The sequence below is a fragment of the Zosterops lateralis genome, assembly GCF_965231275.1.
Source record: "Zosterops lateralis genome assembly, contig: HAP1_HAP1_SCAFFOLD_98, whole genome shotgun sequence".
NCBI classification, from domain to species: domain Eukaryota; kingdom Metazoa; phylum Chordata; class Aves; order Passeriformes; family Zosteropidae; genus Zosterops; species Zosterops lateralis.
Genome location: NW_028154578.1, coordinates 124,735 through 137,099, shown reverse-complemented (window position 1 = coordinate 137,099; position 12,365 = coordinate 124,735). Strand labels below are relative to the sequence as shown.

At 53.9% G+C, this 12,365-nt stretch overlaps 1 protein-coding gene across 1 annotated transcript; it reads left to right on the top strand.

The window, feature by feature from the left end:
* Positions 1–9,840: 9,840 nt before the first annotated feature.
* On the top strand, positions 9,841–10,773 carry LOC310923542 (olfactory receptor 14J1-like; the record flags this gene model as incomplete). The annotated part of the gene is made up of 1 exon (XM_083885506.1): positions 9,841–10,773. One exon carries the CDS (start codon positions 9,841–9,843, stop codon positions 10,771–10,773), a length of 933 nt encoding a protein of 310 aa, XP_083741632.1.
* Between the last annotated feature and the right edge of the window lie 1,592 nt (positions 10,774–12,365).

Genomic DNA, 12,365 nt, shown 5'->3' with positions numbered 1-12,365 from the left:
TTTGCTATTCTTATTCCTAAATCCTATTCCTATTTACTGCCACCATTTCTTCATCTTCTTTATTGACTATTTCCTATTCCTATTCTAATTCTACTTTTTCTGTGTGTGTTCTGTGCAGCGGTGTCCTGTCCATCCCTAATCCTGGGGCCGTGGGGCGCAGCAGGAGAAGCGGAAGAGGCCGCGCAGCGCCCGCAGCGCCCGCCGGAGCCGGGAGAGACGTTTCTTGCGGGGGGCCCGCTGCTGGCTGAGGGTGCCGGCCTCTGGCTCCTGCTCCTGGAAGGCACCAGGGGCCCCGTGTCCTCTGGGGGCCAGGGCTTCCCCGTGGGGAGGCGAGGCACAGAGCAGCCCCCAGGGGCGCGGCTCAGATGCCTCGTCCTCAACCCAACCCTCGCGCAGGATGGGCACGAAGATCCCGCCTGGCAGGAGGAACCCACCTCTCGCCAGTCTTGGCTCTCTGCTTTGGTCTTCGTGGAGCTCAAGGACGCTGATTTCATCCCACTCGTCCTCCTTGTACAGGAAGGCCTTGTCCCCGATGTTCTCTTCCCAGCTGTACAGCACGAGGTCTTGCTCACTGTCACTTTCCCAGGTAGACTGCACAGAGGCTCTCCTTCCATTGCCTCCGGACACCTTCATGGCAACAGAGTCTTCCTCCTGAGAAAGCTGCTGCACAATGGACTCTTCCCAATCTGACACTTCTTGGAGACAGTTGAAATCTCCATGGGACAGCTCCTGCTGGCTGTAATCTTCCCAGTCTGAGAGACTGTGGGAGATACTGACTTGTGCCTGGGAAAGGCCTTGCTCTGGGAATTCTCCCCAGTCAGAAACTTCTTGGTAGCTCTCAACATCATCATGGGACAGCTCATCTTCAGTGTATTCATCCCAGTCAGAGAGCATGTTATAGATATCGGCTTCTTCTTGGGAAATTACCTGCCGAATGAAGGATTCCCTTTGGGATACTTTGTTGCCGCTGGTTTCTTCTGGGGACAGCTCCTGCCCAATGCAGGCTTCCCCTTGGGATCCTTCCTGGTTGTTGCTGGTATCTGCTGGGGACAGCTCCTGCCCAATGCAGGCTTCCCCTTCGGATCCATCTTGGTGGTAGTTGGTTTCTTCTGGGAACAGCTCCTGCTCAATGCAGGCTTCCCCTGTGGACCCTTCATTGTAGCTGCTGGTGATTTCTGCTGGGGAGATGTCCTGCTCAATGCAGGCTTCCCCTTGGGACTCCTCCTGGTAGTTGCTGGCTTCTACCTGGGAAAGCTCCTGCTCAATGCAGGCTTCCCCTTGGGACCCTTCTTGGTATTTGTTGGCTTCTGTTTGGAACAAGTCTGTGTGTTCCTCTTCTTTGCACTGAGAATCCTGAAGCTTCTCAGCCATGGCCCCCTCCTTGCTCTCTTCCTGTGCCAGGACTGATACCCTGTCTGCCTCCTCCTGCTGTTCACTGAGCCCCTGGGCTCCCGCTGGGCTGGGCGAGGGGCTGGGGAGGCAGCAGGGGCTGTGTGGGGCAGATGTTGGGCTCTCTCCCCTTTCTAGTGCAGCTGCTGCTTCCCTTTCTGCAGCTGTGCTCTGCTGCAGGGCCCCCTGTTCCTCTGGCTGCTGGACCTCCAGCACAGGCTGGAGCAGCTCCTCAGAGCTGATGTTCCCCGCTAAGCCCAGCAGAGCCTGGCAGCAGCCTGGGGGGCTGGCTGGGGCAGGGACTGGTGTCTGTGTCCCTGCCCATGGCACCTCCTCACTGCCAGCAGGGGAACCGGGGCTCTTTCCTACCTCAGCAGCCAGAGGCTCCGGGGGCTCCTCCACCTCCTCAGCAGCTCCAGCTGCAGCAGCAGCAGCTGCCAGCTCATCCTCTGTGGGACTCCCTGGGGCAGGAGAGGTGCTGGGCAGCTCAGGGGCTGCCTCTCCTGCCACCTGGGTGCCCACGCTGCTGGGAGAGCCGGGCCCCTGCTGGGCACAAGTCTGGGCATCCTCAGCCTTCTCTGGGTGCAGGGGGTCATCATCGGTCTCGTACCTGATGTATTTTTCCAATTGGGATGGTTCCTGGCTGCTGGCACTTTCTTCCAGTTGGGACAGCTGGTGGTCACTGCTGTCTTTTTCCCACTGGGCCAGGTTTTGGAGACTGTAGTCTTCTCCTTGGCAAACCTCCTTGTTGTTGTTTTCTCCCAGCTGGGACAACTCTGTCTCTCCCTTGTCTCCTTCCCATGGGAACATGTGCAGATGGCTTTGCACTTCTTCCAAAGGAGAGAGTTGCTGATATCCCTCTCCTTCCCACTGGGAGAGCTCTTGATCCATGTCGTATTCCAAGTCTTCCTCCATCTTGGCAAAGGGCCCCTCCTCCTCAGGGTCCGGCAGGGGCCGGCCGGAGCCGCCGCCTGCCCACGGCCACTGCCCGCTGGGGGCCTGGTCTGCTGGCCGGGCGGGCAAGGGGCTGGGTGCCTGGGAGTCGGGCTTCACCTTCTCCTTCTCTCTCTCTGATCTCCTGCAATGCAGAAGGGGATCCTAGGAGCTGCTTCCTGCTGAGCAAGTGGCTCTCCTGGGACTGGGCAACGCAGGGCCCCGCGCCCCCTTATATACCCCTGTGGGCGTGGCTGCGCCATGTCAACGGGGCCCTGGGCCCCACGACGTTCCACATTCCCCAGGGCCCTGAGGGAACGCTGCTGTGTCACAAAGGGCCATGCCCGGCACCCCTTCAGCAGCCCAACCCACTGGAAGTGGCACGGAGCAGCCCCCGGAGTGCTGGGCCTCCGGCCCCTTCTCATCATCTGGTTATCCACATGATCAGAAATGCCTCTGCCCAATTTAGGGTGCAAAGTCAATAGTATGGGTTTTATTGAACAGTAAATTAGAGACACAGAGGGAGAGAGAGAGGAACAGTAAAGAGATGGGGGAGAAAAAGAGAGTGACCGAGAGAGATGAAGTAAAAAATGTCCCCAGTCAGTGGATCCCAAAGGCTCTCCCGCGGTCGCTCCCCATCAGCTCTTGGTGCTGAGGGTCCCCCGCACACACGGAGTTCAGAGGGCTGGCGCACACTTGGGCCGGGTGGGAAGGCCCAGGTCCCTCCCCTGGCGGGGACAAGTTTGACAGAGTCTCCTGCAGCAGAGTCTGGATCTGTGTCAGCCCTTTGCCTGACGAGCAGTGCTCTGCTGCAAGGCCTCAGCAATGAGTGTGGGCAGCGCTTTGGGGCTCCTGGATGGATTGATGGCACCTGCTCAGCTGCACCTGAGGGGAATGTGCCGTGGATGTGGCCTTCCCGGGCTGGGGATTTTACAGCTGAGCCAGTTTGTGTGAGGGAGGATGGGTGTCCCCTGCCTGTGCCCAGAGGTGACAGCAGAGCCCCAGGACTCTCCTCCTCCCTTCCTGGCTGTGGGCAGTGTGTGCAAAGGTGGCCTGAGCAGATGAGCCTGTGGGCTGTGGCCTCCCCTGCCCGAGCCTGGCCCAAGCTGATTTTCAGGAGAGCTGCTGGGTTTGGCTTTCTTGTGGATCCATTCTGCTGCCTTAGTCTTGTTTCCTTGTCCCCAGGGCAATTAATGGCCCAGCTGTTAAAACAAGGTGGGGCAGTGTTCTTTATCTCTTCCACAAGCCATCCTCTCTCCAGGGGCTCATCTTCTGTTAATGGGCCATTGATGTTCACTCCATCACTGATAAAAGTAAATCATCCCATTTTGAGATGCTCCTCCCACACGGAGGAGCCAAGCATTCCCACCTGGATATAATCTGACATTCACAACAGCAGAAACAGTCTGTTTCCACTGGATTCCCAGAGGAGGACCAGAACCATCTGTACCACCACTGGACCTTCAGAGGAAAACTACACCCTTCTACAAGGTCATTGCTTCAAGAAAACTACATCTGTCACTCCAGGAGGACTGCAGCCACAAACACCCTGACTAACTGGGTGTCAGGTTGTATTCTGACTCTGTCAATAGTTTGGTTTTTTTACAACTGCATTTTTTGTTTAATTTTTAGTTTTTTAGTTTAGGCTCCAAGGAAGAGGAAGATGTCTTGGGACAGCCAGGCAGGTGAGGAGGAAGTCAGTGCCCCTTTCCCCCTCTCTCCTGCTCCATCTCCCAGCCCAGCATGGCCCCCGGCTGCAGGACAACCCCAATGGCAACACTGTCCTGCTGGGAATGGACTGAGGGGATCTCCTTCCCCTTCCATCTGGCATGGAGGCAAATCTCATCCGCTGCTTGTCCTTCTTCCCCCAGAGAAGGAGCTGAGGTTGCAGACCAGGGAGGACAAATCCCCACAGCAGAACCTGGAAGAGGCTTTTTTTAGTGGGTTGTCAGCACAGGAATCCAACAGGGAGAAAAAGCCCCAGAGATCCCTTAGGAGGAGGGGCTCCAAACTCATTCCAGGCGGCTCTGACAAGGAAAGACCACCCAGTTCCAAGAAGGTGGACAGAGCTTCAGCCAGGGCTCTGAGCTGGTCCATGAGCAGCTTCATGATGGGGAGAAGCCCCACAAGTGCTTGGAGTGTGGGAAGAGCTTCAGCCGGAGGTCCCAACTGATCAGACACCAGAGGATCCACACTGGGGAGAGGCCCTATGAGTGTTCTGAATGTGGGAAGAGGTTTCAGACCAGCTCCAATCTCCTCAGGCACCAGCAGATTCACACTGATGAGAGGCCCTTCCGCTGCCCCGACTGCAGGAAGGGCTTCAAGCGAAATTCCCACCTCGTCACCCACCGGCGCATCCACACTGGGGAGAGGCCCTACGAGTGTGGGGAATGTGGGATGAGCTTCATCCAGAGCTCTCACTTGACCAATCACCAACGGAGGCACCAGAAAGGGAAGCCCTGAGAGTGCCCTGACTGTGGGAAGAGCATAATTTGAATCTGCAGCCTCATACCCCATCAGAGGAATCAAACTTTGCAGAACTCTGGTTACCCACATTTACCATGACCCACGCTGGGAGGAAACCTGTCCCTTTCCCTGCCCCTGGCTATGATATGAGGTGGGATTAAAGAACGTGAGTGTCTGGCCAAGGCCCTGTCATTGTCTTTGATCCCATATCAGGTGATTGCTGGGGTCAGGAAAGGGACTCTCTCCCTCTCCCAAGAAGGGTGTCCTTCCCATGCAGGATAAAGTATGTTGCTGGGTGAGCCAGTTGGTAATTGGTTGTAATTTCCCTGTATATAGTTTGTCTTATCCCTTCTGTTATCCCTGTTGTTTCTGTTCCAGTTTGTTGCTTATCCTATTGATTTTGCCAGTAAATTCCTCTTATCCCAGCCTGGGGTCTTTGCCTTTTGTACTTTCAGTGGGAGGCTGGAGGGCAGCCAGGGGCGGCACGGTTTTAGCGGGAGCAGGAAATTGCAGAATCCCATTCCTAAAGCCCGGCCCAGGGAAACCGAGCATCACAGCTGGTGCCAGCCCTGGCTGCCCTGGCAACAGCCTTGGGAGCGGGTCCCTGGCTGGGGGCTGTGGGAACCTCTTCCCTCTGGGGCCCAGGGACAGGACTGCAGGGAACGGCTGGAGCTGACTCGGGGCTGCTTTGGGTTGGATCTCAGGAAAAGGTTTTTCCCCCAGAGGCTGCTGGGCCACTCAACAGGCTCCCAGGGAAGGCTCACAGCTCCAGGGCTCTCTGAACTCCAGCAGCCTTTGGACAGCGCTGCCAGGCCCAGGCTGGGATTGTTGGGCTGTCCTGTGCAGGGCCAGCAGTTGCACTCCAGGATCCTGATGGCTCCCTCCCAACTCAGCCCGTTCTGGTATCCCTTCTGGCATCCCCTGGCCCTGGCAATGGGACTGCAAATGGTTGCCATGGCAAGGGACTCTGGCCCCAGGCCTGAGCTGGGATGCTCAAGAGCCCTGTGGGCAGAGGCAGTCCCAGCCATGCCATGGGCACATCCCAGGGCACCTTGGGCTGCAAAGGCACCCATCTGTCACAGGCACTCACGGGGGCTCCACGGTGACACCCCAGGAGTGCCCAGGCTGCCAAAGAGCCGCGATGTCCCAGACACTCCCAGGGCTTCCTGTCCTGGGCACAGTGGGAGCTTCAGGCAAAAGCTTAATTTCTTCATTGGAGAAACTCCTGCTGAGTCCTGAGGTGGAGAAATGACACCCAACAGCCACTGTGGATCCTCAAATCCCTCCAGGATACCTAGACTTTTAAAATTCCATCTAAGAGAGGAGAGTGGGAGCAGTTGGATCCAATCCTAGCCCCAGACTTTGTCAAAAGTTTATGTGTTAAAGATTGGACAGGTGGAATTGAACCAAAATGCATTTTGTCCTACAGGATAAACAATGGAATACTAGATACATTTTATAAATATAGCTATGACTGATTCAGATCTGGATTTGACAGATTTGTTTACACCACAGAGTCAATTAAAAAAGAGAGTAATTTGCTCCACCTTATAGGAGCTATAACAATTATTAAAACATACAGCCCTAGGAAGAAATTTTTAAGAAAACAGGGCCTTGCTGAAGTTGTTAGAGCCCATTGCAGGCAGAGCCTCCTGCTCCATCAGGAACTGCCTTTCCTGTGGCAGGCCCAGGGCAGATCCCACTGCAGGAAAAGCCCCAGGCCAGCCCCAAGACAGGGAAGGGCTCGGGCACAAGTGCAGAGTGCCGTGCTGGGAGCTGTGCCAGGGAGAGCCTGAGGCACCAAAGGCATCTTGGCAGCAGCAGCTGCTTCCAGGCCATGGCCACAAGCCTCCCTTGGCAACCGGGCCTGGTGGCCACCACTGCAGAGCTGCTGCTTCAGGGCTCATTTCTGCCTGGCCTCTGCCCCAGCCCACAGAGTGTCACCTCAGCCCTGACTCTGGCACAGCCGCTGGGCCTGAGCCCTGCAGAGCCTAAAGGTCACCTGTGCCCCCCTGGCTCTGGCAGCCCCTGGGGCAGGGGGGAAAGGCCAGAGCAGGGGCTGCCTTTGGCTGCTGGATGTGGGCTCCAGCAGAGACAAGGAGGAGTCAGGGGAGTGGATGGAAAGCAGCGAGCAGTCCCTTGTCCCCGTGCAATCCTGGAAGGGTTGGGATGGGAAGAGCTCTGCAGTGCTCATCTCATCCAAACCCCTGCCATGAGCAGGGACATCTTTCAGCAGATCAGGTTGTTCAGAGCCCTGTCCCAGCTGGACTGGAATGTTTCCAGGGATGGGGCATTGACCAGCAATGCCCTTCCCCACTGCCTGTCTGCACACAAGTACTTCCAGGCCTCTCTGCATTTCCCTTGCCCTCACTCTGGGCTCACTCACACACCTCCCAACAACCCACCTGCAGCTTGGAGCTGCAAGGAGTTCAAAGCTTGTCTGTCCTTCAGGAGTTGGTCTAATTCTGCCTTCAGCCAACTCTGGATTTGTGTTTCTTGCAGAACTCCCTGTGTGTCTAAAACTTTCCTTGCATGGTTCTGCCTTGGGGAAGGGGAACCTCCTTGGTGGCACCTTGGCCTTGGCACACACTTGAGGAGATTGTCTGAAACTTAAGAGTTTTAGATTTCTAAAAAAGGAAGGAAATCCCTCTCTGCCTGAATGCAGCCATTTCTGCAAGCAAAGCAGGTCCCAGGTGAGTGATGGGAGACAGGATGGGGTTGAGGAATGCAGAGCAAGGTTGTCCACACTGGGTCAGAGCTCAAGGCACAGCTTCTCTGAGCTGGCCAGAGCTGCTTAGGGGAGTCCCAGGATCAATCTCAGTTACTGAATGCTGCAATCACCTCTTCTCTAAGGAGAACAGTAATAAAATACATCCTTTCAAATAGAAATGTGTATTTCTTAGAAGCTCTTGGAAACTTTTCTCCATAACTGCAGTAGGAAACCTTCCTAATGAACTGCACCAGGCCAGAGGGAAATCAAGGCACAGCCATGGTTTGTCAGCACTTGCTTGATCCTAATGAGCCCCGTGGTGCATTTGGAGTTGAGCCCTTGAACCTCAGGGCCTGAGAGGAGATTGCACAAACCTTTCCAGGAGTCAGAGCCAGAAGAAACACCCAAAGTGTCTGGAAGCATTAATGGGTCCCACTGAGGTCCATCCCCAACACAGGCTCCTCATGGAGTCTTTGGAGGAGAGAATTGGAAGCCAGGATTGCACAAAAACCTCTCAGACACTCAGTGTGGAGAGGAAAATCCAAAGTACCTTAAATACCTTGAGTATCTCAAAGCATGAATGAGCCTCACTGAGTGTCAATGCAAAGCTCCCAAGGAACTCATTAAAGCAGATAATTGGAGGCCAATTATCACACACAACACTCAGACTCAGTGTCAAAAAGTAGTTCCTTTATAAACTTTAAGTACTGTGAAGTGCTAATGAGCCCCACTGAGTGTTGTTACTGACTCAGAATCCCAAGGGACTTGTTAAAATAGATAATTGGGGCCATGATTGCACAAACCTCTCATAGAGTCAGTTTTAAAAGGGAAACTCCAAGTACCTTAAAATAACTAAAGTATCTTGAAGCATTAATGAGCCCCACTGAGTGTCATTACTGACAAAGCCTCTCAAGGGACTAATTACAGCAGATAATTGGATTGCATAAAACTCTCAGAGATTCCAAGGCAAAAGCAAAACCCAAAGTCCTTTGTAAAACCTGTCACCACTGCCTGCAGTTCTCTACTCTGGCCTGGGGACAATTCCTCTGTCCTGTCCCTCAGTAGGACCCATTAAAACTTCAAGAAACTTTGGAGTTGGATTCTGACTTGGAGTTCTTGAGAGGTTTCATGATCTCCCATGTTCAGGGCCTTATCACTGAGCCCCAAGAGGGTCATTAAAGTCCTTGTGCTGTGTCTGTGCTGCTGAGCTGGGCTGGGCTCCTGGCACAGAGGCAGCCCCTGGCAACAAAGAAAAGCTTCAAATACAGATTTCTCTTGATGATCAGCTCTTCTCCCAGCCCAGCAGGGCTGGGGCGCTGCCTGCAGCCACCCCGGGCACAGCACACAGGCACAGAGAGCTTCAATCACTCAGGGCTGGGAAGGGGCTGACAAGTGCCTGGAGGAGAATCACTCCCAGCCCTTGGCGCAGGAACCTCTGGCTGCAGGACAATGCAGCTGCAGCTCCTGCAGTCCTCTCCTAAAGCTGGAACATGCCAATGCCTACAGACTCTGTGAGTACATTCTCTGCTTCTCTCCTGTGTAGAGCAGCCAGGGGTGCCCAGGGCTGTCCTGCAGAGCAGGGTCCTGCAGCCCAGGGCGCTGTGCTGGGGCAGGGACTCTGCTGCCTGCCAGGGACAGCTCTCAGCCAGCCCTGGGAGCTGCTCCCAGCACTGGGGGACAAGATCTGGGTGGAAGGAGACAGCTGGATAGACTTGGATGTGTTCTTTTTTTGTGGTGAGGGTGCTGCATTGTTCAGGACTGCTTCCAGAATGATATATAACTCAAGAACATTTCCAAGTAGGTTATTCAGGGAGCACAGCAAGGCAGGGGCTGCAAAAATGGGGAAATCCTGCATTTTAATCAACATCTCTGAATAGCCTGAGTGGGAAATTGCACATAGGTATTCACCTCGCGGTTCAGGTTCAGGAAAAAAAAAAAACAAACGTTCTCTGAGATCTTTATAAACCAGACAGTGAAAGAAATCAGCACAGGGCCCCTTGCAGGCAGCACCAGAATCACTTTTCCAGCCTCCTCAGGGTTACTCTGACATTGCCATCAGAGCCTGCAGAGCCAGAGCTGCCCCTGGGCAGTGCCTGAGCTGGGAGGGCTCTGCAGGGCAGAGCTGAGCCCCCAGGGCTGGGCTGGGCTCTGGCAGGACTGGCAGGGCCCAGCCCTGGGCACGGGGAAGCAGCTGCAGGCAGGGACAGCTCCAGGCAGCAGAGCCCTGGGCAAGCAGTGGGGGGAAAGTGCCACCAAGCTGTGCTGGGATATTGAAAGTCCTCTCCTAAATGAACTATTCCATGATTACTCTTTTTACAGATCCCCGTGCCAAGACACCACAAATGTCCAATAGCAGCTCCATCAGCCACTTCCTCCTGCTGGCATTGGCAGACACGAGGCAGCTGCAGCTCCTGCACTTTTGCCTCTTCCTGGGCATCTCCCTGGCTGCCCTCCTCGCCAACGGCCTCATCATCAGTGCCATAGTCTGCGGCCACCACCTGCACAGCCCCATGTTCTTCTTCCTGCTCCACCTGGCCCTCAGTGACCTGGGCTTCATCTGCATCACTGTCCCCAAAGCCATGCACAATTCCCTCTGGGACACCAGGAACATCTCCTATACAGGATGTGCCGCACAGGTTCTTTTCTTTATGTTTTTCATGTCAGCAGAGTTTTGTCTCCTCACTGTCTTGTGCTACGACCGCTATGTGTCCATCTGCAAACCCCTGCACTACGGGACCCTCCTGGGCAGCAGAGCTTGTGCCCACATGGCAGCAGCTGCCTGGGCCAGTGCCTTTCTCAATGCTCTCCTGCACATAGCCAATACATTTTCCCTGCCCCTGTGCCATGGCAATGCCCTGGGCCAGTTCTTCTGTGAAATTCCCCAGATCCTCAAGCTCTCCTGCTCACACTCTAACCTCAGGAAACTTGGGTTCATTGCAGTTAGTGCCTATTTAGCACTTGGCTGTTTTGTGTTCATTGTTTTCTCCTATGTGCAGATCTTCAAGGCTGTGCTGAGGATCCCCTCTGAGCAGGGACGGCACAAAGCCTTTTCCACCTGCCTCCCTCACCTGGCCGTGGTCTCCCTGTTCATGAGCACTGCAGTTTTTGCCTACCTGAAGCCCCCCTCCATCTCCTCCCCATCTCTGGATCTGGCCCTGTCAGTTCTGTACTCAGTGGTGACTCCAGCCCTGAACCCCCTCATCTACAGCCTGAGGAACCAGGGGATCAAGGATCTCCTGAGGAAAATGATGCCTGGATCTTTTCAGAAGCAATAAACTCCTTATTTCCTGCTCCAGAACATTCAGAATGTCACTCTTTACAATCTCAGACTTTTTTACCTATTTGTCCATTTATTTATAGGGACCATTCCTTATTCTTTTTCTAGAGTTACTAGTTTATGTTATCACAACCCACTTTCTGATGTCACAGACTCACCTTCTATGAAGTCACAGCTAGCTCTGTGATGTCACAATCCATTCAGTGATGTCACACAGCTCACTCAGTGATGTCATGCAGCCACCCTGTAATGTCACAGCACACTCTATGACCTCACAGCCCTCTCTATGATGTCATAAATCCACAGCAAGAGGTCACATCCTGCTACGCAATGTCACACACTCCCCTCTGTGATGCTATAACTGCTTGATGACCTCACAAAACAGACTCTGTGATGTCATAGCTCAATCTGTGACCTCACACAACCCACTCTGTGCTGTCACACAGCCCCTTTGTGACATCACAGCTGCTCTGTGGCTCTGTGACACGGATTAGAGCAGATTTTGGCCATTGTAGCTCAGATTTTCCTCGGATTTCTTTCTCTGTGTATCCCAACATATTTTACAGCTTTTCCCCCAGAAAACCTGGGAATCTCCCAGAGTTTGGGGAGATTTTTGGGTGTTAAAGTGTAGATTTTAGGGCTCTTGAAGCCATTTTCCATGTGATTTTAGGGCAGATTTTGGCCATTTTACAGCCAGATTTTCCCAAGTTTTTTTTTAGTATTCATTCCCAACCATTTTTACCAGGTTTTCCCACAGAAATTCCAATAATCTCCTTAGGTATGGGACCATATCTGGGTGGTTTTTTGCAGATTTTCTGTTTAATACAGAGTTTGGGGCTCCTGAAGCCAGTCTGCAAGCAATATCTATTGTGAATTTAAGGAATTTTTCGAGGAGCTCTGCGAGGCTCCTGTACTAGATTATTGTGCTTTTACTGAGCTCCCTGATAATGGTTCTGTTGATCAGTGAAGAGGATTTCACACTGAAGGGCAAAAGTGCAGCCTGTTCAGTGCCCCAGCAACCTCTGGGGGAAAAGCCTTTTCCTGAGATCCAAGCCAAAGCTGCCCCGAGTCAGCTCCAGCCGTTGCCTGCAGTCCTGTCCCTGCACCCCAGAGGGAAGAGGTTCCCACAGCCCCCAGCCAGGGACCCGCTCCCAAGGCTGTTGCCAGGGCAGCCAGGGCTGGCACCAGCTGTGATGCTCGGTTTCCCCGGGCCGGGCTTTAGGAATGGGATTCCCCAATTTCCTGCTCCCGCTAAAACCGTGCCGCCCCTGGCTGCCCTCCAGCCTCCCACTGAAAGTACAAAAGGCAAAGACCCCAGGCTGGGATAAGAGGAATTTACTGGCAACAGCAAAAAGATAAGGAACAAACAGGAACAGAAACAACAGTTATAACAGAAGGGATAAGACAAACTATATACAGGGAAATTACAACCAATTACCAACTGGCTCACCCAGCAATGTATTTTATCCTGCAAGGGAAGGACACCCTTCTTGGGAGAGGGAGAGAGTCCCTTTCCTGACCCCAGCAATAACCTGATATGGGATCAAAGAAAATGACAGGGCCTTGGCCAGACACTCACGTTCTTTAATC